The sequence below is a fragment of the Engystomops pustulosus genome, chromosome 7 (assembly GCF_040894005.1).
Source record: "Engystomops pustulosus chromosome 7, aEngPut4.maternal, whole genome shotgun sequence".
NCBI classification, from domain to species: domain Eukaryota; kingdom Metazoa; phylum Chordata; class Amphibia; order Anura; family Leptodactylidae; genus Engystomops; species Engystomops pustulosus.
The window spans coordinates 183,950,028-183,977,484 of record NC_092417.1 but is presented as its reverse complement, the minus strand read 5'-3'; the positions used below and the strand labels follow the sequence as shown (position 1 = coordinate 183,977,484).

The window sequence follows — 27,457 nt, the reverse complement described above, 5'->3', positions numbered from 1 at the left end:
GGAGGCTGGAGCCCGGGGTCACAGGCCTGACCCCTCCACTCCCCGGCAGAAGAAGGGTTAATACTGAGGACAGCCCCGGCTAGCTGCCCCTCTCTATCAGGAGGCTGGAGCCCCGGTCACAGGCCTGACCCCTCCACTCCCCGGCAGAAGAAGGGTTAATACTGAGGACAGCCCCGGCTAGCTGCCCCTCTCTATCAGGAGACTGGTGCCCCGGTCACAGGCCTGACCCCTCCACTCCCCGGCAGAAGAAGGGTTAATACTGAGGACAGCCCCGGCTAGCTGCCCCTCTCTATGCGGAGGCTGGAGCCCGGGGTCACAGGCCTGACCCCTCCACTCCCCTGCAGAAGAAGGGTTAATACTGAGGACAGCCCCGGCTAGCTGCCCCTCTCTATGCGGAGGCTGGAGCCCCGGTCACAGGCCTGACCCCTCCACTCCCCGGCAGAAGAAGGGTTAATACTGAGGACAGCCCCGGCTAGCTGCCCCTCTCTATCAGGAGGCTGGAGCCCCGGTCACAGGCCTGACCCCTCCACTCCCCGGCAGAAGAAGGGTTAATACTGAGGACAGCCCCGGCTAGCTGCCCCTCTCTATCAGGAGACTGGTGCCCCGGTCACAGGCCTGACCCCTCCACTCCCCGGCAGAAGAAGGGTTAATACTGAGGACAGCCCCGGCTAGCTGCCCCTCTCTATCAGGAGGCTGGTGCCCCGGTCACAGGCCTGACCCCTCCACTCCCCGGCAGAAGAAGGGTTAATACTGAGGACAGCCCCGGCTAGCTGCCCCTCTCTATCAGGAGGCTGGAGCCCCAGGTCACAGGCCTGACCCCTCCACTCCCCTGCCTGGCAGAAGAAGGGTTAATACTGAGGACAGCCCCCGGCTAGCTGCCCCTCTCTATCAGGAGGCTGGTGCCCCGGTCACAGGCCTGACCCCTCCACTCCCCGGCAGAAGAAGGGTTAATACTGAGGACAGCCCCGGCTAGCTGCCCCTCTCTATCAGGAGGCTGGTGCCCCGGTCACAGGCCTGACCCCTCCACTCCCCGGCAGAAGAAGGGTTAATACTGAGGACAGCCCCGGCTAGCTGCCCCTCTCTATCAGGAGGCTGGTGCCCCGGTCACAGGCCTGACCCCTCCACTCCCCGGCAGAAGAAGGGTTAATACTGAGGACAGCCCCGGCTAGCTGCCCCTCTCTATCAGGAGGCTGGTGCCCCGGTCACAGGCCTGACCCCTCCACTCCCCGGCAGAAGAAGGGTTAATACTGAGGACAGCCCCGGCTAGCTGCCCCTCTCTATGCGGAGGCTGGAGCCCGGGGTCACAGGCCTGACCCCTCCACTCCCCGGCAGAAGAAGGGTTAATACTGAGGACAGCCCCGGCTAGCTGCCCCTCTCTATGCGGAGGCTGGAGCCCGGGGTCACAGGCCTGACCCCTCCACTCCCCTGCCTGGCAGAAGAAGGGTTAATACTGAGGACAGCCCCGGCTAGCTGCCCCTCTCTATCAGGAGGCTGGAGCCCGGGGTCACAGGCCTGACCCCTCCACTCCCCGGCAGAAGAAGGGTTAATACTGAGGACAGCCCCGGCTAGCTGCCCCTCTCTATCAGGAGGCTGGTGCCCCGGTCACAGGCCTGACCCCTCCACTCCCCGGCAGAAGAAGGGTTAATACTGAGGACAGCCCCGGCTAGCTGCCCCTCTCTATGCGGAGGCTGGAGCCCGGGGTCACAGGCCTGACCCCTCCACTCCCCTGCCTGGCAGAAGAAGGGTTAATACTGAGGACAGCCCCGGCTAGCTGCCCCTCTCTATGCGGAGGCTGGAGCCCGGGGTCACAGGCCTGACCCCTCCACTCCCCGGCAGAAGAAGGGTTAATACTGAGGACAGCCCCGGCTAGCTGCCCCTCTCTATCAGGAGGCTGGAGCCCGGGGTCACAGGCCTGACCCCTCCACTCCCCTGCCTGGCAGAAGAAGGGTTAATACTGAGGACAGCCCCGGCTAGCTGCCCCTCTCTATCAGGAGGCTGGAGCCCCGGTCACAGGCCTGACCCCTCCACTCCCCGGCAGAAGAAGGGTTAATACTGAGGACAGCCCCGGCTAGCTGCCCCTCTCTATCAGGAGGCTGGTGCCCCGGTCACAGGCCTGACCCCTCCACTCCCCAGCAGAAGAAGGGTTAATACTGAGGACAGCCCCGGCTAGCTGCCCCTCTCTATCAGGAGGCTGGAGCCCCGGTCACAGGCCTGACCCCTCCACTCCCCTGCAGAAGAAGGGTTAATACTGAGGACAGCCCCCGGCTAGCTGCCCCTCTCTATGCGGAGGCTGGTGCCCCGGTCACAGGCCTGACCCCTCCACTCCCCGGCAGAAGAAGGGTTAATACTGAGGACAGCCCCGGCTAGCTGCCCCTCTCTATCAGGAGGCTGGAGCCCCGGTCACAGGCCTGACCCCTCCACTCCCCAGCAGAAGAAGGGTTAATACTGAGGACAGCCCCGGCTAGCTGCCCCTCTCTATCAGGAGGCTGGAGCCCCGGTCACAGGCCTGACCCCTCCACTCCCCGGCAGAAGAAGGGTTAATACTGAGGACAGCCCCGGCTAGCTGCCCCCCCTCTATCAGAAGGCTGGAGCCCCGGTCACAGGCCTGACCCCTCCACTCCCCGGCAGAAGAAGGGTTAATACTGAGGACAGCCCCGGCTAGCTGCCCCCCTCTATCAGGAGGCTGGTGCCCCGGTCACAGGCCTGACCCCTCCACTCCCCGGCAGAAGAAGGGTTAATACTGAGGACAGCCCCGGCTAGCTGCCCCTCTCTATCAGGAGGCTGGTGCCCCGGTCACAGGCCTGACCCCTCCACTCCCCGGCAGAAGAAGGGTTAATACTGAGGACAGCCCCGGCTAGCTGCCCCTCTCTATCAGGAGGCTGGTGCCCCGGTCACAGGCCTGACCCCTCCACTCCCTGGCAGAAGAAGGGTTAATACTGAGGACAGCCCCGGCTAGCTGCCCCTCTCTATGCGGAGGCTGGAGCCCCAGGTCACAGGCCTGACCCCTCCACTCCCCGGCAGAAGAAGGGTTAATACTGAGGACAGCCCCGGCTAGCTGCCCCTCTCTATCAGGAGGCTGGTGCCCCGGTCACAGGCCTGACCCCTCCACTCCCCGGCAGAAGAAGGGTTAATACTGAGGACAGCCCCGGCTAGCTGCCCCTCTCTATGCGGAGGCTGGAGCCCGGGGTCACAGGCCTGACCCCTCCACTCCTCGGCAGAAGAAGGGTTAATACTGAGGACAGCCCCGGCTAGCTGCCCCTCTCTATCAGGAGGCTGGTGCCCCGGTCACAGGCCTGACCCCTCCACTCCCCGGCAGAAGAAGGGTTAATACTGAGGACAGCCCCGGCTAGTTGCCCCTCTCTATCAGGAGGCTGGAGCCCCGGTCACAGGCCTGACCCCTCCACTCCCCGGCAGAAGAAGGGTTAATACTGAGGACAGCCCCGGCTAGCTGCCCCTCTCTATGCGGAGGCTGGAGCCCGGGGTCACAGGCCTGACCCCTCCACTCCCCAGCAGAAGAAGGGTTAATACTGAGGACAGCCCCGGCTAGCTGCCCCTCTCTATCAGGAGGCTGGTGCCCCGGTCACAGGCCTGACCCCTCCACTCCCCGGCAGAAGAAGGGTTAATACTGAGGACAGCCCCGGCTAGCTGCCCCTCTCTATGCGGAGGCTGGAGCCCGGGGTCACAGGCCTGACCCCTCCACTCCCCGGCAGAAGAAGGGTTAATACTGAGGACAGCCCCGGCTAGCTGCCCCTCTCTATCAGGAGGCTGGAGCCCGGGGTCACAGGCCTGACCCCTCCACTCCCCGGCAGAAGAAGGGTTAATACTGAGGACAGCCCCGGCTAGCTGCCCCTCTCTATCAGGAGGCTGGAGCCCCAGGTCACAGGCCTGAACCCTCCACTCCTCGGCAGAAGAAGGGTTAATACTGAGGACAGCCCCGGCTAGCTGCCCCTCTCTATCAGGAGGCTGGTGCCCCGGTCACAGGCCTGACCCCTCCACTCCCCGGCAGAAGAAGGGTTAATACTGAGGACAGCCCCGGCTAGCTGCCCCTCTCTATCAGGAGGCTGGTGCCCCGGTCACAGGCCTGACCCCTCCACTCCCCGGCAGAAGAAGGGTTAATACTGAGGACAGCCCCGGCTAGCTGCCCCTCTCTATCAGGAGACTGGTGCCCCGGTCACAGGCCTGACCCCTCCACTCCCCGGCAGAAGAAGGGTTAATACTGAGGACAGCCCCGGCTAGCTGCCCCTCTCTATGCGGAGGCTGGAGCCCGGGGTCACAGGCCTGACCCCTCCACTCCCCGGCAGAAGAAGGGTTAATACTGAGGACAGCCCCGGCTAGCTGCCCCTCTCTATCAGGAGGCTGGAGCCCGGGGTCACAGGCCTGACCCCTCCACTCCCCGGCAGAAGAAGGGTTAATACTGAGGACAGCCCCGGCTAGCTGCCCCTCTCTATCAGGAGGCTGGAGCCCGGGGTCACAGGCCTGACCCCTCCACTCCCCGGCAGAAGAAGGGTTAATACTGAGGACAGCCCCGGCTAGCTGCCCCCCTCTATCAGGAGGCTGGTGCCCCGGTCACAGGCCTGACCCCTCCACTCGCCTCCCTGGCAGAAGAAGGGTTAATACTGAGGACAGCCCCAGCTAGCTGCCCCTCTCTATGCGGAGGCTGGAGCCCCGGTCACAGGCCTGACCCCTCCACTCCCTGGCAGAAGAAGGGTTAATACTGAGGACAGCCCCGGCTAGCTGCCCCTCTCTATCAGGAGGCTGGTGCCCCGGTCACAGGCCTGACCCCTCCACTCCCCGGCAGAAGAAGGGTTAATACTGAGGACAGCCCCGGCTAGCTGCCCCTCTCTATCAGGAGGCTGGTGCCCCGGTCACAGGCCTGACCCCTCCACTCCCCGGCAGAAGAAGGGTTAATACTGAGGACAGCCCCGGCTAGCTGCCTCTCTCTATCAGGAGGCTGGAGCCCGGGGTCACAGGCCTGACCCCTCCACTCCCCGGCAGAAGAAGGGTTAATACTGAGGACAGCCCCGGCTAGCTGCCCCTCTCTATCAGGAGGCTGGAGCCCCGGTCACAGGCCTGACCCCTCCACTCCCCGGCAGAAGAAGGGTTAATACTGAGGACAGCCCCGGCTAGCTGCCCCTCTCTATCAGGAGGCTGGAGCCCCGGTCACAGGCCTGACCCCTCCACTCCCCGGCAGAAGAAGGGTTAATACTGAGGACAGCCCCGGCTAGCTGCCCCTCTCTATCAGGAGGCTGGTGCCCCGGTCACAGGCCTGACCCCTCCACTCCCCTGCCTGGCAGAAGAAGGGTTAATACTGAGGACAGCCCCGGCTAGCTGCCCCTCTCTATGCGGAGGCTGGAGCCCCGGTCACAGGCCTGACCCCTCCACTCCCCGGCAGAAGAAGGGTTAATACTGAGGACAGCCCCGGCTAGCTGCCCCTCTCTATCAGGAGGCTGGAGCCCCGGTCACAGGCCTGACCCCTCCACTCCCCGGCAGAAGAAGGGTTAATACTGAGGACAGCCCCGGCTAGCTGCCCCTCTCTATCAGGAGGCTGGAGCCCGGGGTCACAGGCCTGACCCCTCCACTCCCCTGCCTGGCAGAAGAAGGGTTAATACTGAGGACAGCCCCGGCTAGCTGCCCCCCCTCTATCAGAAGGCTGGAGCCCCGGTCACAGGCCTGACCCCTCCACTCCCCGGCAGAAGAAGGGTTAATACTGAGGACAGCCCCGGCTAGCTGCCCCTCTCTATGCGGAGGCTGGTGCCCCGGTCACAGGCCTGACCCCTCCACTCCCCGGCAGAAGAAGGGTTAATACTGAGGACAGCCCCGGCTAGCTGCCCCTCTCTATCAGGAGGCTGGTGCCCCGGTCACAGGCCTGACCCCTCCACTCCCCTGCCTGGCAGAAGAAGGGTTAATACTGAGGACAGCCCCGGCTAGCTGCCCCTCTCTATGCGGAGGCTGGTGCCCCGGTCACAGGCCTGACACCTCCAATCTCCTCCCTGGCAGAAGAAGGGTTAATACTGAGGACAGCCCCGGCTAGCTGCCCCTCTCTATCAGGAGGCTGGAGCCCCGGTCACAGGCCTGACCCCTCCACTCCCCGGCAGAAGAAGGGTTAATACTGAGGACAGCCCCGGCTAGCTGCCCCTCTCTATCAGGAGGCTGGTGCCCCGGTCACAGGCCTGACCCCTCCACTCCCCGGCAGAAGAAGGGTTAATACTGAGGACAGCCCCGGCTAGCTGCCCCTCTCTATCAGGAGGCTGGTGCCCCGGTCACAGGCCTGACCCCTCCACTCCCCGGCAGAAGAAGGGTTAATACTGAGGACAGCCCCGGCTAGCTGCCCCTCTCTATGCGGAGGCTGGAGCCCGGGGTCACAGGCCTGACCCCTCCACTCCTCGGCAGAAGAAGGGTTAATACTGAGGACAGCCCCGGCTAGCTGCCCCTCTCTATCAGGAGGCTGGAGCCCCGGTCACAGGCCTGACCCCTCCACTCCCCGGCAGAAGAAGGGTTAATACTGAGGACAGCCCCGGCTAGCTGCCCCTCTCTATCAGGAGGCTGGAGCCCCGGTCACAGGCCTGACCCCTCCACTCCCCTGCCTGGCAGAAGAAGGGTTAATACTGAGGACAGCCCCGGCTAGCTGCCCCTCTCTATGCGGAGGCTGGTGCCCCGGTCACAGGCCTGACCCCTCCACTCCCCGGCAGAAGAAGGGTTAATACTGAGGACAGCCCCGGCTAGCTGCCCCTCTCTATCAGGAGGCTGGTGCCCCGGTCACAGGCCTGACCCCTCCACTCCCCAGCAGAAGAAGGGTTAATACTGAGGACAGCCCCGGCTAGCTGCCCCTCTCTATCAGGAGGCTGGTGCCCCGGTCAAAGGCCTGACCGCTCCACTCCCCTGCCTGGCAGAAGAAGGGTTAATACTGAGGACAGCCCCGGCTAGCTGCCCCTCTCTATGCGGAGGCTGGAGCCCGGGGTCACAGGCCTGACCCCTCCACTCCCCGGCAGAAGAAGGGTTAATACTGAGGACAGCCCCGGCTAGCTGCCCCTCTCTATGCGGAGGCTGGAGCCCGGGGTCACAGGCCTGACCCCTCCACTCCCCGGCAGAAGAAGGGTTAATACTGAGGACAGCCCCGGCTAGCTGCCCCTCTCTATCAGGAGGCTGGAGCCCCGGTCACAGGCCTGACCCCTCCACTCCCCGGCAGAAGAAGGGTTAATACTGAGGACAGCCCCGGCTAGCTGCCCCTCTCTATCAGGAGGCTGGAGCCCCGGTCACAGGCCTGACCCCTCCACTCCCCGGCAGAAGAAGGGTTAATACTGAGGACAGCCCCGGCTAGCTGCCCCTCTCTATCAGGAGGCTGGAGCCCCGGTCACAGGCCTGACCCCTCCACTCCCCGGCAGAAGAAGGGTTAATACTGAGGACAGCCCCGGCTAGCTGCCCCTCTCTATCAGGAGGCTGGTGCCCCGGTCACAGGCCTGACCCCTCCACTCCCCGGCAGAAGAAGGGTTAATACTGAGGACAGCCCCGGCTAGCTGCCCCTCTCTATGCGGAGGCTGGAGCCCCGGTCACAGGCCTGACCCCTCCACTCCCCGGCAGAAGAAGGGTTAATACTGAGGACAGCCCCGGCTAGCTGCCCCTCTCTATGCGGAGGCTGGAGCCCCGGTCACAGGCCTGACCCCTCCACTCCCCGGCAGAAGAAGGGTTAATACTGAGGACAGCCCCGGCTAGTTGCCCCTCTCTATCAGGAGGCTGGAGCCCCGGTCACAGGCCTGACCCCTCCACTCCCCAGCAGAAGAAGGGTTAATACTGAGGACAGCCCCGGCTAGCTGCCCCTCTCTATCAGGAGGCTGGTGCCCCGGTCAAAGGCCTGACCGCTCCACTCCCCTGCCTGGCAGAAGAAGGGTTAATACTGAGGACAGCCCCGGCTAGCTGCCCCTCTCTATGCGGAGGCTGGAGCCCGGGGTCACAGGCCTGACCCCTCCACTCCCCGGCAGAAGAAGGGTTAATACTGAGGACAGCCCCGGCTAGTTGCCCCTCTCTATCAGGAGGCTGGAGCCCCGGTCACAGGCCTGACCCCTCCACTCCCCGGCAGAAGAAGGGTTAATACTGAGGACAGCCCCGGCTAGTTGCCCCTCTCTATCAGGAGGCTGGAGCCCCAGGTCACAGGCCTGACCCCTCCACTCCCCGGCAGAAGAAGGGTTAATACTGAGGACAGCCCCGGCTAGTTGCCCCTCTCTATCAGGAGGCTGGTGCCCCGGTCACAGGCCTGACCCCTCCACTCCCCGGCAGAAGAAGGGTTAATACTGAGGACAGCCCCGGCTAGCTGCCCCTCTCTATGCGGAGGCTGGTGCCCCGGTCACAGGCCTGACCCCTCCACTCCCCGGCAGAAGAAGGGTTAATACTGAGGACAGCCCCGGCTAGCTGCCCCTCTCTATGCGGAGGCTGGAGCCCGGGGTCTATGGCAGAGGATCCCAGGTGAGGGGCAGAGTCTTCTCCTCCTGGTCTATAACTGCAGGACGCCAGGGACCGGGACCGTTCTCCTCGTGGACCTTCTACCAGGGGAGGAGCGGTTACATCTCAGCACAAAGACCATGATCAAGCGTCTTCCCCTAGACTTACAGTCCCCAAAATATTCTAGGGCTCTAAAGTGTAAACAAGTTTCCAGACAGCACCTGTCGCTCTGGCGGTGCGGTCTCTCTGGCGGTCCGGTGGTCTGAACAATGTTCTATAGCTGGCTCTCCGGGCTCTCTGGCGGTGCGGTCAGTCTGGCGGTGCGGTGGCTCGTGCGGTGGCTCTGGCGGTGCGGTCAGTCTGGCGGTGCGATCAGTCTGGCGGTGCGGTCTCTCTGGCGGTGCGGTCTCTCTGGCGGTGCGGTCTCTCTGGCGGTGCAGTCAGTCTGGCGGTGCGGTCAGTCTGGCGGTGCGGTCAGTCTGGCGGTGCGGTGGCTCGTGCGGTGGCTCTGGCGGTGCGGTCAGTCTGGCGGTGCAGTGGCTCTGGCGGTGCGGTCAGTCTGGCGGTGCGGTCAGTATGGCGGTGCGATCTCTCTGGCGGTGCGGTGGCTCTGGCGGTCCGGTGGTCTGAACAATCTTCTATAGCTGGCTCTCCGTGCTCTCTGGCGGTGCGGTGGCTCTGGCGGTGCGGTGGCTCTGGCGGTGCGGTGGCTCTGGCGGTGCGGTCAGTCTGGTGGCTCTGGCGGTGCGGTCGCTCTGGCGGTGCGGTCAGTCTGGTGGCTCTGGCGGTGCGGTCAGTCTGGTGGCTCTGGCGGTGCGGTCGCTCTGGCGGTGCGGTCAGTCTTGTGGCTCTGGCGGTGCGGTCAGTCTGGTGGCTCTGTCGGTGCGGTCAGACTGGTGGCTCTGGCGGTGCGGTCGCTCTGGCGGTGCGGTCAGTCTGGTGGCTCTGGCGGTGCGGTCAGTCTGGTGGCTCTGGCGGTGCGGTCAGTCTGGCGGTGCGGTCAGTCTGGCGGTGCGGTCAGTCTGGCGGTGCGGTCAGTCTGGCGGTGCGGTCAGTCTGGCGGTGCGGTCTCTCTGGCGGTGCGGTCAGTCTGGCGGTTCGGTGGTCTGAACAATCTTCTATAGCTGGCTCTCCGGTCTCTCTGGCGAGGCAGTCAGTCTGGCGGTGGCTCTGGCGGCCCGGCGGTCTGAACAATCTTCTATAGCTGGCTCTCCGGGCTCTCTGGCGGTGCGGTCAGTCTGGTGGCTCTGGCGGTGCGGTCGCTCTGGCGGTGCGGTCAGTCTGGTGGCTCTGGCGGTGCGGTCGCTCTGGCGGTGCGGTCAGTCTGGTGGCTCTGGCGGTGCGGTCAGTCTTGTGGCTCTCGCGGTGCGGTCAGTCTGGTGGCTCTGTCGGTGCGGTCAGACTGGTGGCTCTGGCGGTGCGGTCGCTCTGGCGGTGCGGTCAGTCTGGTGGCTCTGGCGGTGCGGTCAGTCTGGTGGCTCTGGCGGTGCGGTCAGTCTGGTGGCTCTGGCGGTGCGGTCAGTCTGGCGGTGCGGTCTCTCTGGCGGCCCGGCGGTCTGAACAATCTTCTATAGCTGGCTCGCCGGGCTCTCTGGCGGTGCGGTCTCTCTGGCGGTCTGAACAATCTTCTATAGCTGGCTATCCGGGCTCTCTGGTGGTGCGGTCTCTCTGGCGTTGCGGTCAGTCTGGCGGTGGCTCTGGCGCTGTGGTGGCTCGTGCAGTGGCTCTGGCGGTGCGGTCAGTCTGGCGGTGCGGTCAGTCTGGCGGTGCGGTCAGTCTGGCGGTGCGGTCAGTCTGGCGGTGCGGTCAGTCTGGCGGTGCGGTGGCTCTGGCGGTGCGGTGGCTCTGGCGGTGCGGTCAGTCTGGCGGTCAGTCTGGCGGTGCGGTCAGTCTGGCGGTGCGGTCAGTCTGGCGGTGCGGTCTCTCTGGCGGTGCGGTGGTCTGAACAATCTTCTATAGCTGGCTCTCCGTGCTCTCTGGCGGTACGGTGGCTCTGGCGGTGCGGTCAGTCTGGTGGCTCTGGCGGTGCGGTCAGTCTGGTGGCTCTGGCGGTGCGGTCAGTCTGGTGGCTCTGGCGGTGCGGTCAGTCTGGTGGCTCTGGCGGTGCGGTCAGTCTGGTGGCTCTGGCGGTGCGGTCAGTCTGGTGGCTCTGGCGGTGCGGTCAGTCTGGTGGCTCTGGCGGTGCGGTCAGTCTGGTGGCTCTGGCGGTGCGGTCAGTCTGGTGGCTCTGGCGGTGCGGTCAGTCTGGTGGCTCTGGCGGTGCGGTCAGTCTGGTGGCTCTGGCGGTGCGGTCAGTCTGGTGGCTCTGGCGGTGCGGTCAGACTGGTGGCTCTGGCGGTGCGGTCGCTCTGGCGGTGCGGTCAGTCTGGCGGTGCGGTCAGTCTGGCGGTTCGGTGGTCTGAACAATCTTCTATAGCTGGCTCTCCGGTCTCTCTGGCGGGGCAGTCAGTCTGGCGGTGGCTCTGGCGGCCCGGCGGTCTGAACAATCTTCTATAGCTGGCTCGCCGGGCTCTCTGGCGGTGCGGTCAGTCTGGTGGCTCTGGCGGTGCGGTGGCTCTGGCGCTGTGGTGGCTCGTGCGGTGGCTCTGGCGGTGCGGTCAGTCTGGCGGTGCGGTCAGTCTGGCCGGTGCGGTCTCTCTGGCGGTGCGGTCTCTCTGGCGGTGCGGTCTCTCTGGCGGTGCGGTCTCTCTGGCGGTGCGGTCTCTCTGGCGGTGCGGTCTCTCTGGCGGTGCGGTCTCTCTGGCGGTGCGGTGGCTATGGCGGTGCGGTGGCTCTGGCGGTGCGGTCTCTCTGGCGGTGCGGTCAGTCTGGCGGTGCGGTCAGTCTGGCGGTGCGGTCTCTCTGGCGGTGCGGTGGCTCTGGCGGTCTGGTGGTCTGAACAATCTTCTATAGCTGGCTCTCCGTGCTTTCTGGCGGTGCGGTGGCTCTGGCGGTGCGGTCAGTCTGGTGGCTCTGGCGGTGCGGTCGCTCTGGCGGTGCGGTCAGTCTTGTGGCTCTGGCGGTGCGGTCAGTCTTGTGGCTCTGGCGGTGCGGTCAGTCTGGTGGCTCTGGCGGTGCGGTGGCTCTGGCGGTGCGGTGGTCTGAACAATCTTTTATAGCTGGAGTGTGACTTCTCTGAGAGATGGAGATATACAGTCACAAATGTCTCTGTAATGTATATGACAGAACACTATAGATTACTGCAAGTTAACCCTTGATGTAAGTAAATGAGAAGAAGTCAAAGCTTAAATATTACATTGTCCACGAATGTCCAAAGTTCAGTGCTCCTCTATTACAAGGCGCCACATTGCTCGCTCCTCTGTGGCCCCTCAGGTTTTGGCCAGGGGTCCTCCTGTTCCAGTCTATGGTGGGACCTCTCCGGGTAGTCTTCTTCTCGCTCCTCTGCGGCCCCTCAGGTGTTGGCCAGGGGTCCTCCTGTTCCAGTCTATGGTGGGACATCTCCGGGAAGCCCTCTTCCTGCTCCTCTGCGGCCCCTCAGGTTTTGGCCAGGGGGTCCTCCTGTTCCAGTCTATGGTGGGACATCTCCGGGAAGCCCTCTTCCTGCTCCTCTGCGGCCCCTCAGGTTTTGGCCAGGGGTCCTCCTGTTCCAGTCTATGGTGGGACCTCTCCGGGTAGCCCTCTTCTCGCTCCTCTGCGGCCCCCCAGGTTTTGGCCAGGAGGTCCTCCTGTTCCAGTCTATGGTGGGACATCTCCGGGTAGTCTTCTTCCTGCTCCTCTGCGGCCCCTCAGGTGTTGGCCAGGGGTCCTCCTGTTCCAGTCTATGGTGGGACCTTTCCGGGAAGCCCTCTTCTCGCTCCTCTGCGGCCCCTCAGGTTTTGGCCAGGGGTCCTCCTGTTCCAGTCTATGGTGGGACCTCTCCGGGAAGCCTTCTTCCTGCTCCTCTGCGGCCCCTCAGGTTTTGGCCAGGGGTCCTCCTGTTCCAGTCTATGGTGGGACATCTCCGGGTAGTCTTCTTCCCGCTCCTCTGCGGCCCCCAGGTTTCGGCCAGGGGTCCTCCTGTTCCAGTCTATGGTGGGACCTCTCCCGGTAGTCTTCTTCTCGCTCCTCTGCGGCCCCTCAGGTTTTGGCCAGGGGTCCTCCTGTTCCAGTCTATGGTGGGACCTCTCCCGGTAGTCTTCTTCTCGCTCCTCTGCGGCCCCTCAGGTGTTGGCCAGGGGTCCTCCTGTTCCAGTCTATGGTGGGACCTCTCCGGGTAGTCTTCCTCCTGCTCCTCTGCGGCCCCCCAGGTGTTGGCCAGGGGTCCTCCTGTTCCAGTCTATGGTGGGACATCTCTGGGAAGCCCTCTTCCTGCTCCTATGCGGCCCCTCAGGTTTTGGCCAGGGGTCCTCCTGTTCCAGTCTATGGTGGGACCTCTCCGGGAAGCCTTCTTCTCGCTCCTCTGTGGCCCCCCAGGTTTTGGCCAGGAGGTCCTCCTGTTCCAGTCTATGGTGGGACATCTCCGGGAAGCCCTCTTCCTGCTCCTCTGCGGCCCCTCAGGTTTTGGCCAGGGGTCCTCCTGTTCCAGTCTATGGTGGGACCTCTCCGGGAAGCCCTCTTCCTGCTCCTCTGTGGCCCCTCAGCGGCCCCTCAGGTGTTGGCCAGGGGTCCTCCTGTTCCAGTGTATGGTGGGACCTCTCCGGGTAGTCTTCTTCTCGCTCCTCTGTGGCCCCCCAGGTTTTGGCCAGGGGTCCTCCTGTTCCAGTCTATGGTGGGACCTCTCCGGGTAGTCTTCTTCTCGCTCCTCTGTGGCCCCCCAGGTTTTGGCCAGGAGGTCCTCCTGTTCCAGTCTATGGTGGGACCTCTCCGGGTAGCCCTCTTCTCGCTCCTCTGCGGCCCCTCAGGTGTTGGCCAGGGGTCCTCCTGTTCCAGTCTATGGTGGGACCTCTCCGGGTAGTCTTCTTCCCGCTCCTCTGCGGCCCCTCAGGTTTTGGCCAGGGGGTCCTCCTGTTCCAGTCTATGGTGGGACCTCTCCGGGAAGCCCTCTTCCTGCTCCTCTGTGGCCCCTCAGTGGCCCCTCAGGTGTTGGCCAGGGGTCCTCCTGTTCCAGTGTATGGTGGGACCTCTCCGGGTAGCCCTCTTCTCGCTCCTCTGCGGCCCCTCAGGTGTTGGCCAGGGGTCCTCCTGTTCCAGTCTATGGTGGGACCTCTCCGGGTAATCTTCTTCCCGCTCCTCTGCGGCCCCTCAGGTTTTGGCCAGGGGGTCCTCCTGTTCCAGTCTATGGTGGGACATCTCCGGGTAGTCTTCTTCCTGCTCCTCTGCGGCCCCCCAGGTGTTGGCCAGGGGTCCTCCTGTTCCAGTCTATGGTGGGACATCTCCGGGAAGCCCTCTTCCTGCTCCTCTGCGGCCCCTCAGGTTTTGGCCAGGGGTCCTCCTGTTCCAGTCTATGGTGGGACCTCTCCGGGAAGCCTTCTTCTCGCTCCTCTGTGGCCCCCCAGGTTTTGGCCAGGAGGTCCTCCTGTTCCAGTCTATGGTGGGACATCTCCGGGAAGCCCTCTTCCTGCTCCTCTGCGGCCCCTCAGGTTTTGGCCAGGGGTCCTCCTGTTCCAGTCTATGGTGGGACCTCTCCGGGAAGCCCTCTTCCTGCTCCTCTGTGGCCCCTCAGCGGCCCCTCAGGTGTTGGCCAGGGGTCCTCCTGTTCCAGTGTATGGTGGGACCTCTCCGGGTAGTCTTCTTCTCGCTCCTCTGTGGCCCCCCAGGTTTAGGCCAGGGGTCCTCCTGTTCCAGTCTATGGTGGGACCTCTCCGGGTAGTCTTCTTCTCGCTCCTCTGTGGCCCCCCAGGTTTTGGCCAGGAGGTCCTCCTGTTCCAGTCTATGGTGGGACCTCTCCGGGTAGCCCTCTTCTCGCTCCTCTGCGGCCCCTCAGGTGTTGGCCAGGGGTCCTCCTGTTCCAGTCTATGGTGGGACCTCTCCGGGTAGTCTTCTTCCCGCTCCTCTGCGGCCCCTCAGGTTTTGGCCAGGGGGTCCTCCTGTTCCAGTCTATGGTGGGACCTCTCCGGGAAGCCCTCTTCCTGCTCCTCTGTGGCCCCTCAGCGGCCCCTCAGGTGTTGGCCAGGGGTCTCCTGTTCCAGTGTATGGTGGGACCTCTCCGGGTAGCCCTCTTCTCGCTCCTCTGCGGCCCCCCAGGTGTTAGCCAGGGGTCCTCCTGTTCCAGTCTATGGTGGGACCTCTCCGGGTAGTCTTCTTCTCGCTCCTCTGCGGCCCCCCAGGTGTTAGCCAGTGGTCCTCCTGTTCCAGTCTATGGTGGGACCTCTCCGGGTAGCCCTCTTCTCGCTCCTCTGCGGCCCCCCAGGTGTTAGCCAGTGGTCCTCCTGTTCCAGTCTATGGTGGGACCTCTCCGGGTAGTCTTCTTCTCGCTCCTCTGCGGCCCCCCAGGTGTTGGCCAGGGGTCCTCCTGTTCCAGTCTATGGTGGGACCTCTCCGGGTAGTCTTCTTCTCGCTCCTCTGCGGCCCCCTCAGGTTTTGGCCAGGGGGTCCTCCTGTTCCAGTCTATGGTGGGACATCTCCGGGTAGCCCTCTTCTCGCTCCTCTGCGGCCCCCTCAGGTTTTGGCCAGGGGGTCCTCCTGTTCCAGTCTATGGTGGGACCTCTCCGGGTAGTCTTCTTCTCGCTCCTCTGCGGCCCCCCAGGTGTTGGCCAGTGGGTTCCGCTTTACCCGTCTACAGTCTGTATTTTAGTGGATACAACCAAATATTGTGACTCTTCCCGCGCTTTGTATCTGCATGGCAGCCGGTCTTGCGCCCCGTGTGGTGAGACGCGGGATTGTTGTGGTCGGTCCGGATCCTCGGGTGTCTCCATCACTCGCTGTAATCTTCCACTTTCCAGAGAATAACAGATAATGGCCTCTCCATCCTGCGCCGCCGCCTGTGGGGGTCAATGAGGGGGACGCGATGCTCTGCGCTCATTACTGTGTACACAGGAGATAATACAGAGGTGCACACTGTGGCGACACTGCATACACGGACACACTGGGGGGAGGAGTATTAAGCAGTGGTGCTCCGTAATGTGTATCCACACAAGAGCTTACAGTCTATGAGGATGAGGGGAGGACACAAGAGCTTACAGTCTATGAGGATGAGGGGGGACACAAGAGCTTACAGTCTATGAGGATGAGGGGGGACACAAGAGCTTACAGTCTATGAGGATGAGGGGGGACACAAGAGCTTACAGTCTATGAGGATGAGGGGGGACACAAGAGCTTACAGTCTATGAGGATGAGGGGTGACACAAGAGCTTACAGTCTATGAGGATGAGGGGGGACACAAGAGCTTACAGTCTATGAGGATGAGGGGGGACACAAGAGCTTACAGTCTATGAGGATGAGGGAGGACATAAGAGCTTACAGTCTATGAGGATGAGGGGGGGCACAAGAGCTTACTGTCTATGAGGATGAGGGGGACACAAGAGCTTACAGTCTATGAGGATGAGGGGGGGCACAAGAGCTCACAGTCTATGAGGATGAGGGAGACACAAGAGCTTACAGTCTATGAGGATGAGGGAGACACAAGAGCTTACAGTCTATGAGGATGAGGGGAGGACACAAGAGCTTACAGTCTATGAGGATGAGGGGGGACACAAGAGCTTACAGTCTATGAGGATGAGGGGGGGCACAAGAGCTTACAGTCTATGAGGATGAGGGGTGACACAAGAGCTTACAGTCTATGAGGATGAGGGGGTGACACAAGAGCTTACAGTCTATGAGGATGAGGGGAGGACACAAGAGCTTACAGTCTATGAGGATGAGGGGGGACACAAGAGCTTACAGTCTATGAGGATGAAGGGGTGACACAAGAGCTTACAGTCTATGGGGATGAGGGGGGACACAAGAGCTTACAGTCTATGAGGATGAGGGGGTGACACCAGAGCTTACAGTCTATGAGGATGAGGGGGTGACACAAGAGCTTACAGTCTATGAGGATGAGGGGTGACACAAGAGCTTACAGTCTATGAGGATGAGGGAGACACAAGAGCTTACAGTCTATGAGGATGAGGGGTGACACAAGAGCTTACAGTCTATGAGGATGAGGGAGACACAAGAGCTTACAATCTATGAGGATGAGGGGAGGACACAAGAGCTTACAGTATGAGGATGAGGGGGGACACAAGAGCTTACAGTCTATGAGGATGAGGAGGTGACACAAGAGCTTACAGTCTATGAGGATGAGGGGGGACACAAGAGCTTACAGTCTATGAGGATGAGGGGAGGACACAAGAGCTTACAGTCTATGAGGATGAGGGGGGACACAAGAGCTTACAGTCTATGAGGATGAGGAGGTGACACAAGAGCTTACAGTCTATGAGGATGAGGGGGGACACAAGAGCTTACAGTCTATGAGGATGAGTGGGGACACAAGAGCTTACAGTCTATGAGGATGAGGGGGAGACACAAGAGCTTACAGTCTATGGGGATGAGGGGGAGACACAAGAGCTTACAATCTATGGGGATGAGGGGAGGACACAAGAGCTTACAGTCTATGAGGATGAGTGGGGACACAAGAGCTTACAGTCTATGAGGATGAGGGGGTGACACAAGAGCTTACAGTCTATGAGGATGAGGAGGTGACACAGGAGCTTACAGTCTATGAGGATGAGGGGGTGACACAAGAGCTTACAGTCTATGAGGATGAGGAGGTGACACAGGAGCTTACAGTCTATGAGGATGAGGGGGACACAAGAGCTTACAGTCTATGAGGATGAGGGGGAGACACAAGAGCTTACAGTCTATGAGGATGAGGGGGTGACACAAGAGCTTACAGTCTATGAGGATGAGGGGTTGACACAAGAGCTTACAGTCTATGAGGATGAGGGGTGACACAAGAGCTTACAGTCTATGAGGATGAGGGGGTGACACAAGAGCTTACAGTCTATGAGGATGAGGGGGACACAAGAGCTTACAGTCTATGAGGATGAGGGGTTGACACAAGAGCTTACAGTCTATGAGAAGGAGGGGGTGACCCAAGAGCTTACAGTCTATGAGGATGAGGGGGACACAAGAGCTTACAGTCTATGAGGATGAGGGGGTGACACAAGAGCTTACAGTCTATGAGGATGAGGGGGTGACACAAGAGCTTACAGTCTATGAGGATGAGGGGGTGACACAAGAGCTTACACTCTATGAGGATGAGGGGTTGACACAAGAGCTTACGGTCTATGAGGATGAGGGGGGTGACACAAGAGCTTACAGTCTATGAGGATGAGGGGGGTGACACAAGAGCTTACAGTCTATGAGGATGAGGGGGAGACACAAGAGCTTACAGTCTATGAGGATGAGGGGGTGACACAAGAGCTTACAGTCTATGAGGATGAGGGGGGTGACACAAGAGCTTACAGTCTATGAGGATGAGGGGGAGACACAAGAGCTTACAGTCTATGAGGATGAGGGGGTGACACAAGAGCTTACAGTCTATGAGGATGAGGGGGTGACACAAGAGCTTACAGTCTATGAGGATGAGGAGGTGACACAGGAGCTTACAGTCTATGAGGATGAGGGGGTGACACAAGAGCTTACAGTCTATGAGGATGAGGGGGACACAGGAGCTTACAGTCTGTGAGGATGAGGGGAGACACGAGCTTACAGTCTATGAGGATGAGGGGGTGACACGAGCTTACAGTCTATGAGGATGAGGGGGTGACACAAGAGCTTACAATCTATGAGGATGAGGGGGGTGACACAGGAGCTTACAGTCTTTGAGGATGAGGGAGTGACACAAGAGCTTACAGTCTATGAGGATGAGGGAGTGACACAAGAGCTTACAGTCTATGAGGATGAGGAGGTGACACAAGAGCTTACAGTCTATGAGGATGAGGGGGGACACAAGAGCTTACAGTCTATGAGGATGAGTGGGGACACAAGAGCTTACAGTCTATGAGGATGAGGGGGAGACACAAGAGCTTACAGTCTATGGGGATGAGGGGGAGACACAAGAGCTTACAATCTATGGGGATGAGGGGAGGACACAAGAGCTTACAGTCTATGAGGATGAGTGGGGACACAAGAGCTTACAGTCTATGAGGATGAGGGGGTGACACAAGAGCTTACAGTCTATGAGGATGAGGAGGTGACACAGGAGCTTACAGTCTATGAGGATGAGGGGGTGACACAAGAGCTTACAGTCTATGAGGATGAGGAGGTGACACAGGAGCTTACAGTCTATGAGGATGAGGGGGACACAAGAGCTTACAGTCTATGAGGATGAGGGGGAGACACAAGAGCTTACAGTCTATGAGGATGAGGGGGTGACACAAGAGCTTACAGTCTATGAGGATGAGGGGTTGACACAAGAGCTTACAGTCTATGAGGATGAGGGGTGACACAAGAGCTTACAGTCTATGAGGATGAGGGGGTGACACAAGAGCTTACAGTCTATGAGGATGAGGGGGACACAAGAGCTTACAGTCTATGAGGATGAGGGGTTGACACAAGAGCTTACAGTCTATGAGAAGGAGGGGGTGACCCAAGAGCTTACAGTCTATGAGGATGAGGGGGACACAAGAGCTTACAGTCTATGAGGATGAGGGGGTGACACAAGAGCTTACAGTCTATGAGGATGAGGGGGTGACACAAGAGCTTACAGTCTATGAGGATGAGGGGGTGACACAAGAGCTTACACTCTATGAGGATGAGGGGTTGACACAAGAGCTTACGGTCTATGAGGATGAGGGGGGTGACACAAGAGCTTACAGTCTATGAGGATGAGGGGGGTGACACAAGAGCTTACAGTCTATGAGGATGAGGGGGAGACACAAGAGCTTACAGTCTATGAGGATGAGGGGGTGACACAAGAGCTTACAGTCTATGAGGATGAGGGGGGTGACACAAGAGCTTACAGTCTATGAGGATGAGGGGGAGACACAAGAGCTTACAGTCTATGAGGATGAGGGGGTGACACAAGAGCTTACAGTCTATGAGGATGAGGGGGTGACACAAGAGCTTACAGTCTATGAGGATGAGGAGGTGACACAGGAGCTTACAGTCTATGAGGATGAGGGGGTGACACAAGAGCTTACAGTCTATGAGGATGAGGGGGACACAGGAGCTTACAGTCTGTGAGGATGAGGGGAGACACGAGCTTACAGTCTATGAGGATGAGGGGGTGACACGAGCTTACAGTCTATGAGGATGAGGGGGTGACACAAGAGCTTACAATCTATGAGGATGAGGGGGGTGACACAGGAGCTTACAGTCTTTGAGGATGAGGGAGTGACACAAGAGCTTACAGTCTATGAGGATGAGGGAGTGACACAAGAGCTTACAGTCTATGAGGATGAGGGGGTGACACAGGAGCTTACAGTCTATGAGGATGAGGGAGTGACACAAGAGCTTACAGTCTATGAGGATGAGGGAGTGACACAAGAGCTTACAGTCTATGAGGATGAGGGGTGACACAAGAGCTTACAGTCTATGAGGATGAGGGGGTGACACAGGAGCTTACAGTCTATGAGGATGAGGGGGTGACACAGGAGCTTACAGTCTATGAGGATGAGGGGGGGACACAAGAGCTTACAGTCTATGAGGATGAGGGGGTGACACAGGAGCTTACAGTCTATGAGGATGAGGGGGGACACAAGAGCTTACTGTCTATGAGGATGAGGAGGTGACACAAGAGATTACAGTCTATGAGGATGAGGGGGGACACAGGAGCTTACAGTCTATGAGGATGAGGGGGTGACACAAGAGCTTACAGTCTGAGGATGAGGAGGACACAAGAGCTTACAGTCTATGAGGATGAGGGGGTGACACAAGAGCTTACAGTCTATGAGGATGAGGGGGTGACACAAGAGCTTACAGTCTATGAGGATGAGGGAGTGACACAAGAGCCTATAGTCTATGAGGATGAGGGGGTGACACAAGAGCTTACAGTCTATGAGGATGAGGGGGTGACACAAGAGCTTACAGTCTATGAGGATGAGGGGGACACAGGAGCTTACAGTCTATGAGGATGAGGGGGTGACACAAGAGCTTACAGTCTATGAGGATGAGGGGGTGACACAAGAGCTTACAGTCTATGAGGATGAGGGGGTGACACAAGAGCTTACAGTCTATGAGGATGAGGGAGTGACACAAGAGCCTATAGTCTATGAGGATGAGGGGGTGACACAAGAGCTTACAGTCTATGAGGATGAAGGGGACACAAGAGCTTACAGTCTGTGAGGATGAGGGTGACACAAGAGCTTACAGTCTATGAGGATGAGGGGGTGACACAAGAGCTTACAGTCTATGAGGATGAGGGGGGACACAGGAGCTTACAGTCTATGAGGATGAGGGGGTGACACAAGAGCTTACAGTCTATGAGGATGAGGGAGTGACACAAGAGCTTACAGTCTATGAGGATGAGGGGAGGACACAAGAGCTTACAGTCTATGAGGATGAGGGGGTGACACAAGAGCTTACAGTCTATGAGGATGAGGGGGGACACAGGAGCTTACAGTCTATGAGGATGAGGGGGTGACACAAGAGCTTACAGTCTATGAGGATGAGGGGGTGACACAAGAGCTTACAGTCTATGAGGATGAGGGGGTGACACAAGAGCTTACAGTCTATGAGGATGAGGGGAGGACACCAGAGCTTACAGTCTATGAGGATGAGGGGGTGACACAAGAGCTTACAGTCTATGAGGATGAGGGGGTGACACAAGAGCTTACAGTCTATGAGGATGAGGAGGACACAAGAGCTTACAGTCTATGAGGATGAGGGGAGAACACAAGAGCTTACAGTCTATGAGGATGAGGGGGTGACACAAGAGCTTACAGTCTATGAGGATGAGGGGGTGACACAAGAGCTTACAGTCTATGAGGATGAGGGGGTGACACAAGAGCTTACAGTCTATGAGGATGAGGGGGTGACACAAGAGCTTACAGTCTATGAGGATGAGGGGGTGACACAAGAGCTTACAGTCTATGAGGATGGAGGCTTGTACCGGACATCAGATACATAGATGTGTGATAGATAATGGATATAGTGAAGCATTCGGTGACATTTTCTTGCAGACGGGGAGTGAACTTTCAGGCGTTTTTTTCCCTTTTGGATCCATTAACATTTGGCGGTTCCTATTACCCGGCATTAACCCCGCGTGTTGTCTCCTCTGAGCTGTTCCTTTAAAGGGCAGGCGGTGCAGTAAGTGGAGAGGCCGCGCTTGTCACCCGCACGGTTATTGACTGCCGGGGATTTCTTGGAATTAGTCGCACTCATTACGGATGCCACTGGAGCGCTCGCCGTCCACTAACTCCATTACCTAATCACATCCGCCGCCCGGCAGGATCTGTCATCCTACTAAACAATTACATTTGTGGGAATTTCCGGGAGCTCCCGGCCCTGGCAGCTCCTGATCTATAATGTGTCCTGACTGTTACAATGTATCAGCCTGGATGGGTTATAGTCAAGGAGGAGGAGCCGCGGACCCCTGCTGTGTCATGTGACATTATACGACCCTCTCCTTACCCATAACGTTACCTCTTACTTTTATTCCTCTGACCTCTGACCTCCCTTTCCTTACCTCTGACCTTAGGGCTCAGGACTGTCACATGATATGGCAGAAGCCGTCCACAGACAGGGTCACATTCTCCTAGAACATGGTGAATAATAATTGTTTATATCCAGCGGGGGGGCAATGTATGGGGTGGGGGGGCGCTGGTGATATCCATCCTGCTAGTGTTATGTCTGCAGAGCTGTAATACCAAACATGACCAGTGTAGACTGTATGGCAGTGTGCTGGGTATGGAGCAAGAAGACTTGTTATTGACCATCAGTCAGTGTGACCGCATATATAAGAGCAGGGGGTCGCCCCCGTCCGTGTCCTCTGCAGGGGGTCGCCCCCGTCCGTGTCCTCTGCAGGGGGTCGCCCCCGTCCGTGTCCTCTGCAGGGGGTCGCCCCCGTCCGTGTCTTCTGCAGGGGGTTCCTATGTCCGTGTCTTCTGCAGGGGGTCGCCCCCGTCCGTGTCTTCTGCAGGGGGTCGCCCCCGTCCGTGTCTTCTGCAGGGGGTCGCCGCCGTCCGTGTCTTCTGCAGGGGGTCGCCCCTGTCCGTGTCTGCTTCAGGGGGTCGCCCCGTCCGTGTCTTCTGCAGGGGGTCGCCCCCGTCCGTGTCTGCTTGAGGGGGTCGCCCCCGTCCGTGTCTGCTTGAGGGGGTCGCCCCCGTCCGTGTCTTCTGCAGGGGGTCGCCCCCGTCCGTGTCTGCTTCAGGGGGTCGCCCCCGTCCGTGTCTGCTTCAGGGGGTCGCCCCCGTCCGTGTCTTCTGCAGGGGGTCGCCCCCGTCCGTGTCTGCTGCAGGGGGTCGCCCCCGTCCGTGTCTTGTGCAGGGGGTCGCCCCCGTCCGTGTCTTGTGCAGGGGGTCGCCCCCGTCCGTGTCTGCTTCAGGGGGTCGCCCCCGTCCGTGTCTGCTTCAGGGGGTCGCCCCCGTCCGTGTCTTCTGCAGGGGGTCGCCCCCGTCCGTGTCTGCTGCAGGGGGTCGCCCCCGTCCGTGTCTTGTGCAGGGGGTCGCCCCCGTCCGTGTCTTGTGCAGGGGGTCGCCCCCGTCCGTGTCTTGTGCAGGGGGTCGCCCCCGCCCGTGTCCTCTGCAGGGGGTCGCCCCCGTCCGTGTCCTCTGCAGGGGGTCGCCCCCGTCCACGTTGTAGATTTCCACGGTGTCTATTTTTGGTCCTGGGCCCCGGTCCGGAGTCTTTTGTGCTGTTTTCACTGCAGCTTTTAGTGCGGTGAATCACTTAGCAGATAATCAGCTCGGAGAAGACGTTCCAGGAGTATAAATTTTCCGGGTGACTCAGAGTTGCACATTTGTACAATATCTGCTGAGTAAATTCAGCGTTCTCCATATCCTAACACTAAAATCAATGAATTTAATTACTTTTATTAAAACGGAGAAGAGACGATGAGCAGAAGCTTCAGAGCAGAAGCAGAATGAAAGCAGAAGGGAAAGTATTGTGTGGAGGAGGGGGACTGGAGCCCAGCCCCGGCTCCGGTCCCCCTCATCCCCCGGCCCGATCTCCGGTCCCCCTCATCCCCCGGCCCGGTCCCCCTCATCCCCCGGCCTGGTCTCCGGTCCCCCTCATCCCCCGGCCCGGGCTCCGGTCCCCCTCATCCACCGGCCCGGGCTCCGGTCCCCCTCATCCCCCGGCCCGGGCTCCGGTCCCCCTCATCCCCCGGCCCGGGCTCCGGTCCCCCTCATCCCCCGGCCCAGGCTCCGGTCCCCCTCATCCCCCGACCCAGGCTCCAGGCCCCCTCATCCCCCGGCCCAGGCCCCCTCTTCCCCCGGCCCTTCCCCCGGCCCTTCCCCCGCCCCGTGCTCCGGTCCCCCTCATCCTGGATGGGGAGTGGCAGTCCGGAACCTGGGCCAAGAGGGAGGGTGCCCAACCTAGAGGGGAGAGGGGACAGAGCCCGATCTGTGTCTGACACCCTATACGTGGAGCATGACTGAAACCCTTGGCTGTTTTGGGCAAACCAGGTTCTCGGTCTTCACTCTTCATCAGCTGACAGCACAAAGACTCTTGTGGCCTTCACATTGGGTTGGGTCTTCTTCTGGCCTCTTGGATTTGGTATTGTGATAACGGGGCCCCAGATTTCTCCCTATAAATGGCTCAAGTTAATAAATTCTCCTTGACACTACTTGTGTGTAACCTGTGCTCTCTGTTACAGGATGAACCTCATGCAGGTGGACTCGGTCCAGCGGTGGATGGATGACCTTCTGCTGATGACGGAGTGTGAGTGCATGTGCATCCTCCAGTCCAAACCCATCAGCGTTGATGATGACTCTCAGACAGATCTGATGTTCCCCTCACAAGAAAGTACCCAGAACAGCCTGGAAATGCTGCTGCGGAGGGCCTGGATCATTAGCACCGAGCTCACCAAGATAGTCCAGAAGCTGGAGAAGAACCGCTGGAAACGTGTCCATTCTATGAGCATCAGGACCAACTGCCATGTACGATCCATGATCATTGAATACAACATGTTCTCCAGAACCTCAACAGACCAGATGCAAGAGGTGAGGAGACCATCCAGAACACTCATCAAGGGAAGATCTGGAAGCGTAGGGGTCCTGTCCACATTCACTGACTGCTCCATCGTTACTTTAGGTTGTAGAGAGGTCAAACCTTCACTATGAGGACCACAGGTTGGATTCCTCCATGGCATTGGATGTGTCCTGCTTGGGTCGAGCTTCTGTAACCCGAATCTTCTCCAGCCCCGACTCTTCTCTAGCCCCGACTCTTCTCTAGCCCCGACTCTTCTCTAGCCCCGACTCTTCTCTAGCCCCGACTCTTCTCTAGCCCCGACTCTTCTCTCGCCCCGACTCTTCTCTCGCCCCGACTCTTCTCTCGCCCCGACTCTTCTCTCGCCCCGACTCTTCTCTCGCCCCGACTCTTCTCCAGCCCGACTCTTCTCCAGCCCGACTCTTCTCTAACCCAACGCTTATCTAACCCGACTCTTCTCTAGCCCCGACTCTTCTCTAACACCGACTCTTCTCTAGCCCCGACTCTTCTCTAGCCCCGACTCTTCTCTAGCCCCGACTCTTCTCTCGCCCCGACTCTTCTCTCGCCCCGACTCTTCTTTCGCCCCGACTCTTGTCTCGCCCCGACTCTTGTCTCGCCCCGACTCTTCTCTAACCCCGACTCTTCTCTAGCCCCGACTCTTCTCTCGCCCCGACTCTTCTCCCGTCCCGACTCTTCTCCCGTCCCGACTCTTCTCCCGTCCCGACTCTTCTCTAACCCCGACTCTTCTCTAGCCCCGACTCTTCTCTAGCCCCGACTCTTCTCTCGCCCCGACTCTTCTCTCGCCCCGACTCTTCTCTCGCCCCGACTCTTCTCTCGCCCCGACTCTTCTCTCGCCCCGACTCTTCTCTCGCCCCGACTCTTGTCTCGCCCCGACTCTTGTCTCGCCCCGACTCTTGTCTCGCCCCGACTCTTGTCTCGCCCCGACTCTTGTCTCGCCCCGACTCTTGTCTCGCCCCGACTCTTGTCTCGCCCCGACTCTTGTCTCGCCCCGACTCTTGTCTCGCCCCGACTCTTGTCTCGCCCCGACTCTTGTCTCGCCCCGACTCTTGTCTCGCCCCGACTCTTGTCTCGCCCCGACTCTTGTCTCGCCCCGACTCTTGTCTCGCCCCGACTCTTGTCTCGCCCCGACTCTTGTCTCGCCCCGACTCTTCTCTAACCCCGACTCTTCTCTAACCCCGACTCTTCTCCAGCCCGACTCTTCTCCAGCCCGACTCTTCTCCAGCCCGACTCTTCTCCAGCCCCGACTCTTCTCTCGCCCCGACTCTTCTCTCGCCCCGACTCTTCTCTCGCCCCGACTCTTCTCTCGCCCCGACTCTTCTCTCGCCCCGACTCTTCTCTCGCCCCGACTCTTCTCTCGCCCCGACTCTTCTCTCGCCCCGACTCTTCTCTCGTCCCGACTCTTCTCTCGCCCCGACTCTTCTCTCGCCCCGACTCTTCTCTCGTCCCGACTCTTCTCTCGCCCCGACTCTTCTCTCGCCCCGACTCTTCTCTCGCCCCGACTCTTCTCTAACCCCGACTCTTCTCTAACCCCGACTCTTCTCTAACCCCGACTCTTCTCTAACCCCGACTCTTCTCTAACCCCGACTCTTCTCTAACCCCGACTCTTCTCTAACCCCGACTCTTCTCTAACCCCGACTCTTCTCTAACCCCGACTCTTCTCCAGCCCCGACTCTTCTCCAGCCCGACTCTTCTCCAACCCCGACTCTTCTCCAGCCCCGACTCTTCTCCAGCCCCGACTCTTCTCCAGCCCCGACTCTTCTCCAGCCCCGACTCTTCTCCAGCCCCGACTCTTCTCCAGCCCCGACTCTTCTCCAGCCCCGACTCTTCTCCAGCCCCGACTCTTCTCCAGCCCCGACTCTTCTCCAGCCCCGACTCTTCTCCAGCCCCGACTCTTCTCCAGCCCCGACTCTTCTCCAGCCCCGACTCTTCTCCAGCCCCGACTCTTCTCCAGCCCCGACTCTTCTCCAGCCCCGACTCTTCTCCAGCCCCGACTCTTCTCCAGCCCCGACTCTTCTCCAGCCCCGACTCTTCTCCAGCCCCGACTCTTCTCCAGCCCCGACTCTTCTCCAGCCCCGACTCTTCTCCAGCCCCGACTCTTCTCCAGCCCCGACTCTTCTCCAGCCCCGACTCTTCTCCAGCCCCGACTCTTCTCCAGCCCCGACTCTTCTCCAGCCCCGACTCTGGTTAGGAGATAGGAGGAGGCTTTCGGTCCCACAAGTACTTACCTACAGCAGGGTGGACTTGTTGGGTCTATTATAGTATATGAGTAGGTAACTAGTTGTTGTGATGCCACATACTAAGACTAATTATGATCTCTGTATCTTTCTTCTTCTTCTATCTCTGTATCTTTGTCGCATTAGCGGCCGGGAGGACGAGGAGACGTGATTTTATTTATTGGTCTTATGGGTTTCAATTACCATGTGGGGCCCCGGGCGGCAGGCGGGCGGGAGCTAATTGTAGGATGGGGCGGCAGAAGATTGTTGATGGTGATAATTGAATGACTTCGGACGGTTGCGATGTTTTCCTCTCTGAAACGCAGAACAGGGGCTGAATTATCTACTTGTAATTTCCGAGGTCGGATCCATGACATCCGCTGCGCAGATTCCTCGCCGCCGCCTCTCCACTCTCCCGCACTTATCCCGGTAATAGTTGCTTGGGATCGTCATAAATTATGGGAAAAAATAATGTGTTATCAGGTTGGCGAGCGGCGTAATAACGTCTAATGAAGCCGTGCTAGAGGAAAGTGAGCGCAATCACTGCGACGCACATGAAAAATATGTTTTCCGGACGTGGCCGATTGACTGGTTGGGAGCCTAATGTGAATGTTGTGCTGACACCATCAGGTATTTATAGATCTGCTGATATTTACAGCCGACAAGACATCAGATTAATGTTTATGCATCGGGGCCCATAACTAATGTCCCTCTTATTCCCCCCCACAGGATGAAACTTTACTGATGGAGAAATGTTCCCAACTCACAGACATCACCGAAAGGTAAGAACATGGAGGACGTGGAGGGGCAGTGATCCTATTGCTACATGTCACCTCCTCCTCCAAGGCATCGCGTCTCTT

The 27,457-nt window shown here is 59.7% G+C and overlaps 1 protein-coding gene across 1 annotated transcript in view; it reads left to right on the top strand.

Annotated features, from left to right (window-relative positions):
• Positions 1-27,457, top strand: part of INSC (INSC spindle orientation adaptor protein) — a 91,317-nt gene that overhangs the window by 39,136 nt on the left and 24,724 nt on the right. Inside the window, exons 3-4 of the mRNA XM_072116661.1 lie at positions 24,032-24,377; positions 27,327-27,379. Coding sequence (XP_071972762.1) covers positions 24,032-24,377; positions 27,327-27,379 — 399 coding nt within the window. The remainder of the gene's footprint in view (positions 1-24,031; positions 24,378-27,326; positions 27,380-27,457) is intronic.